Genomic DNA, 5,363 nt, shown 5'->3' on the forward strand with positions numbered 1-5,363 from the left:
GCATGCTTAGAATTTTTTTTTCTGGTCTTGTATATTTATCTGCCTATCACTTCAGACCCTCCATCTTTCCTTTGCTTGATGTCATTCCACTCGGTGTATCAATGTTTGATATATATAATGTCCTTCCCCTTTGCACCATTTCCAATAGAGAGCACCTTCGCCTGCGTGAAATGTTCAACGGTGGCAATGAACTCGCAGACACCCTTCGGTAACGGCTCTCCCGGCTTGCGCACTTCGGCAGCGATGGGGGTGCTCTTCCAGCCGTCGATGAGCTTCACGATGGGGTAGCAGTAGCGCAGGGCCGCCTCACCCGGCACCGCCTCACCGGCCTTGATGATGTCACCGTTCTTGTACTCCCGCCCGTTTATGTCGAACACCTTGTTGTCCTTGCTGTAGTATATGTAAGCGATGGTGATGCCGATCTTGTCGTAGTCGTCACCGCGGTCAAGTGCAGAGATGGAAAGGTAGGGCCCCTGCACCGAGTTCACTTCGAAGTGCAGCACACAGTCGAAGAAACCACAGATGCGTGGCTTCTTTGTCACCGCGCCACACTCGTTGTGGTGACGCGATGAGGCAATTGCCATAGCAACGCCAATGTTATACTTACCGCTTGCGTCTTCATACTCCAATGGCTCCCATACACCGTTGAACTCCTTTGTGCCCGCGTGGAACGCCTTGGTGAAGAAAAGCCGCTGAATACTGTCAAAGTCAACGCACATGTTCTCTGGGAGGTCCTTCAGTGTCTTGATATTCTGCGCCGAGAAGAAATCCTGTGGGATGAAACTGCTCGGATTTGCTCCGATGCCAACACGACTGCTGCCAGGCGCCTTGTGTACGTTGATCACCAGCGATTTATACAACTGAAAGTTGAACTGTGCCGTCGCCAGCAAGCCGCTCGCTGTTGTGTCAGCAGAAGTGGTACCTTCCCAGAATTTCTCACGCGCGTTACTCAACCAGTATGACTGTGGACCTTCAAGCAGCACCTTTTCGCCACGTGCCAGTGCAGAGCGCAGCTCGTGTGCCACATCGCACCGCGTCGGGAAAGCCGTGTTCTTCTTCACACGCTCCGTGTACAGCTGCACGAGGTATTCCACCTTATCGGCCGCTCGCGCAAATTCAACAACATGTGGTGGCACACGTTGCACGCCATCACTGTTTTCCTCTTCACAGCGTCGCACCACATCTGCATCAGACAATCCTTTGACCTTCAGATGGCCAAAGTATGTCTCCATATCCTTTGCGAGACGTGTTCGAAGCACAGCCGGGTCGTTAAAGATGTGATCCAGCCGAATGGCACGCTTTGTAACCTTAGAGGCGTGAATCGGTGCCATACCCTTCAACGTGGAGGAATTCGGAGCAGAGCAGAGCAGGTCAAGCAGCTTGTGGTACGGCGTTACCACAGTTGCATTGCCGATGAACAGGCAGTTCTTGTATGACACCTTCGCCTCAAGCAGCTGGCTGATCTCCTTCTCCATGAAACTAATCGGATCCATCACACACTCCGGCCCCACGTAGTTGCGTTTTCCCGCCGTGAGCAGCCCTGATGGAGCGAGGTTGAAGACAAATTTACGTCCTTCGTCATCGTACACTGTGTGACCGGCGTTCTCACCGCTGTTCACGCGTGCAATACATGTGCACGACGGGTGACGCGCAACGGCGTCGACTGTCTTTCCCTTGCCCTCATCGCCGAAAAATGCGCCCGCCACCATGATGACTTGGTGGCTCTCAATGAGCGGGTGCAGCGCTTCCGTCACAGACGCCTCTGCGTAGGTTGGAATCTTGGTCGGCTGCTTGAGCTCTGGGATGGGCTTCACCTTCTTGAGGTGCTCATAGACCGCCCGCTGGGTGCTGTTCGTCGTGTACGTGTAGTCGTGCGTGGTGGCACCCTTCTGCGGTGTTGGCGGTGCGCCCCCCGCAGGGCTTCCCTCTTCTTGATAACCTGATTTCTCGCGCGACGTTTCACAGCCCGTCATGAGCAGTGTAGCCTTCGATTGGTCCCTTTGCTGAATCTTCCCCGGCAGCACACACACATACACAGACAGATGCGCGTAGAGAAATGGAGAGAAAGAGAATTTAAAAAAAAGAGACACCAGCTGGCAACCACAGCAAAGCAAGATGAAAAATCGAGTGTAGAAAGAGCCAATGCAATGAATTCACCTCGGCTAACAACAATGCAAGCTCCATTTGTATCTAGGAAGACACGAGAAAATAAATAAAAAAATTAATAAGCGAAACATGAGGGGGATAAAGGCGTACATATATACTTACACGGCATTTTCATTACATATATATATATGCGTACATATGCCCCGTCGGAATGCCGGTGCCTTAAATTGGGACTCAAACGCCCTCCTTCTGTGTTTTTTTTCCTTTTTTCGTCACTGTAGGGCCTAGGGTGAGCTGGAGGAAGGAGCCACGACAGACAGAGAAGGGCAAGTACGGCGGCCCCTTTGTCTCCCTTCTGCGGGTCATCACATTTGTAAACCTTTACACATCACTTTCAATGAATTTCCACAGTAAACCAAACAAGTGACAGAGTACTGGCCATGTCACAACAACAAAACAGAAAATACGCTCCATCATATCCACAGGAAGAGGCAGAAGACTGTCATAACGTGTTAAACAAGAAATCAAGGCAAAAAAAGAATCAAAGCAACATGAGACCTTCACATAAAACGGGTACCTTTAAATAATGAAGAGACAGAGAAAAGAAAATAAGAAAGGGGCATTCAATTTAGGGCATTAAAAGACAATCGGAAACGCAAGTAAAATGCGCATTCCCACGAAGAAATCTAAACTTCGCCTTGCATGTTTCTTCCATTCATCAAACGACGCTGAGCGGTAGCCTGTTTCAAGCCGCCGCCAAGCGATTGCTGCTGCATGCCGGGTTGTTGCACGCCTCCACGGAAAGAAGGCTGGCGCTGCATACCGGGCTGTTGCATACGGGGCTGTTGCATTCCGGGTTGCTGCATTCCTGGTTGTTGCACGCCTCCACGGAAAGAAGGCTGGCGCTGCATACCGGGCTGTTGCATGCCTCCACGGAAAGAAGGCTGGCGCTGCATTCCGGGTTGCTGCATTCCTGGTTGTTGCGGTTTGCCTCCACGGAAAGAAGGCTGGTGCTGCACGCCGGGTTGTTGCATGCCTCCACGGAAAGAAGGCTGGCGCTGCGTTCTAGGTTGCTGCTGGATACCGGGCTTTTGAATGCCTCCACGGAAAGAAAGCTGGCGCTGCATGCCGGGTTGCTGCATACCAGGTTGCTGCACGCCAGGTTGTTGCATGACAGGTTGTTGCATGCCGGGTTGTTGCATGCCAGGTTGCTGAACGCCGGTTTGTGGCATGCCGGGTTGTTGCATGACAGGTTGTTGGATGTCGGGCTGTTGGATGTCGGGCTGTTGGATGCCGGGTTGTTGCACGCCAGGTTGTTGCATGCCGGGCTCTTGGATGCCGGGTTGCTGCATGCTGGGACCATCCAAGGCAGGCCTGGACACTGAGGCTCTTCGGGCCAAACGTTTCCCCGCAGCCTCCCTACGCCTAGCATCCTTCTTACTTTGCCATAAATAGATAGCCACAGCCACCACCACTGACACAAGCACAACGGACACTACAACGACGACGATTATAACGACATCGGGACCAGAAGACTCCTCTTCTACGACCGTGAGTGTGGGCGACACATCACGAAATGTGCCCATGTTATATACGTCAACCTCTTCTTTGGGGATAGTGCGCGGTGAGGCCGCGGAAGAATATCCAGAGAACTTTCTTTTTCCTCTTATCCAGTTTCCCACACAACAAAAAAGGAAAATTGAACGGTTGCAGAGCACAGAAAGATAAATCGGCACAGATACCATTCACCATCACTCTTTGCTCAGGCTTCAATGCACACCGGTGATCACCCCACAAGCCGTCATCGTGACAGAGACCACAGAAAGTCGCAGAAGCCAGTCAGGTCCCTCCTTCATAAATGAGGGGGAAGGAAGAAGGGCTCTCACCGCTAAGATTTCAAAACCTGGTAATAGGCAGATAGACAATTCCTCTACTCGTAGCAGTATCTATCAGCCGGTTTGAGCTCGGGAAGGATACCACGAGTAAACAGATTAGGGTCCTTGAAACGCTCTGTGGCCTTCGGCACATGCATCACACGTTCACGCCATAACGGTTCTTGTAGTAGGTCTACCTCTGGTTTGTAGTGCTTATTCGCAGCCACCATATTCGACGCTATACCGCGGATAGCAAGTGCATTCCGCATTTGCCGGCTTCGGTAGATCTTTTGGATGTCCGGCTCCACATCCAGCCACTTGTAGCCGGGATGAATGCGACTCTCACGGATTGTCATAACACCCTTTGTCGCTGCGTAAAGCGTGAATGTGTTCGGATCCATACGCACATTTCGCCCAGGGCGGTACTCCGGTAGGCGTGAGTGACGGTCCTGCCCGTAGCGCCGTCTCTGCTCCTTCAGCTTTTCAATGGGTGTCACTGGGGTACCAGGGATGACGTGGAACAACTTCGCCTTGCGACGCGGGTGCCCTGCCTGATTCTTGGCATTTCCCGCCGTGACTTTGCTGGCGAGAAACAGGGGCGAAAGGCGCATCATTGTGGCGTTCTTTACACCGTACTAGAGCTATGCAGCGACTACACTGTGAAACTCAATAAGAACAATGCCGCTCCCTTCCAATAATAATAATAATAATAATTAAGAAAAAAATAAATAAATAAATAACAATAATCAACACAGCAGTATCTCTTTGGTCCTTATCACATCCACGCTCTAAAGCAACGAATGGTTTTAACACGAAGAAGCCAGCGCCACTCGGTTTTTTTTGTCTCTGTTTAGACAGGCTTGGCGTATTTATTCCCAACACGCCACGCATACAACTGCGTATTTCAGGTTTATCATTTCCTCTACAGGGAGATGCTTCCTTTCCGTGCAGCTCGACACCAGTCCACGTGTGTGTGTNGGGGGGGGGGAAGGCGACGCACATGGCGGACGGTCAACATGAATAAATGCACATCTTCCCACCTTCACAAACCAAAAAAAAACCCTTCGCCTTCTTATTCCCCCAGTGTCCCATGCCAACAGCATCCCCACTCAATGAAACCACAAAAACAAAGACAGCATAGAACACGTATACAACCCGCTTCATACTCCGCTGCTCGGAAAATACAAATAAACCAAAATTCGAATGAACCCTCCTCCCACCCCCCCAAAAAAAGATACCTTCTTAATAGACTCAAAAACGCACTTTATTTTCCACAAAGAGTCACACCGGTAAATGTAACGAGCAAACGCACGGAGACACAGCATATACTCGTCAACCATTATGAGGTCATATAGAGGGTGCCAAACGACTACCTGCACCCCC

At 51.0% G+C, this 5,363-nt stretch overlaps 4 protein-coding genes across 4 annotated transcripts in view; all 4 read right to left on the bottom strand.

The window, feature by feature from the left end:
- Window positions 1–98: 98 nt before the first annotated feature.
- DQ04_04961000 (adenylosuccinate synthetase) lies at window positions 99–1,973 on the bottom strand (the record flags this gene model as incomplete). Its single annotated transcript, XM_009313890.1, has 1 exon — window positions 99–1,973. The coding sequence occupies one exon, from the start codon at window positions 1,971–1,973 to the stop codon at window positions 99–101; it is 1,875 nt and encodes a 624-aa protein (XP_009312165.1).
- An 819-nt stretch (window positions 1,974–2,792) lies between these two features.
- On the bottom strand, window positions 2,793–3,692 carry DQ04_04961010 (cleavage stimulation factor subunit 2-like protein; the record flags this gene model as incomplete). Its single annotated transcript, XM_009313891.1, has 1 exon — window positions 2,793–3,692. One exon carries the CDS (start codon window positions 3,690–3,692, stop codon window positions 2,793–2,795), a length of 900 nt encoding a protein of 299 aa, XP_009312166.1.
- A 344-nt stretch (window positions 3,693–4,036) lies between these two features.
- On the bottom strand, window positions 4,037–4,594 carry DQ04_04961020 (hypothetical protein; the record flags this gene model as incomplete). Its single annotated transcript, XM_009313892.1, has 1 exon — window positions 4,037–4,594. The coding sequence occupies one exon, from the start codon at window positions 4,592–4,594 to the stop codon at window positions 4,037–4,039; it is 558 nt and encodes a 185-aa protein (XP_009312167.1).
- Window positions 4,595–5,327: 733 nt separating this feature from the next.
- DQ04_04961030 (putative nucleobase transporter) overlaps window positions 5,328–5,363 on the bottom strand; it is a gene marked incomplete at both ends in the record, with an annotated part of 1,464 nt that continues 1,428 nt past the window's right edge. Inside the window, one exon of the mRNA XM_009313893.1 lies at window positions 5,328–5,363. This exon is cut by the window's right edge and continues 1,428 nt beyond it. Coding sequence (XP_009312168.1) covers window positions 5,328–5,363 — 36 coding nt within the window.

The sequence above is a fragment of the Trypanosoma grayi genome (assembly GCF_000691245.1).
Source record: "Trypanosoma grayi strain ANR4 Tgr_496_V1, whole genome shotgun sequence".
In the NCBI taxonomy this organism is placed as follows: domain Eukaryota; phylum Euglenozoa; class Kinetoplastea; order Trypanosomatida; family Trypanosomatidae; genus Trypanosoma; species Trypanosoma grayi.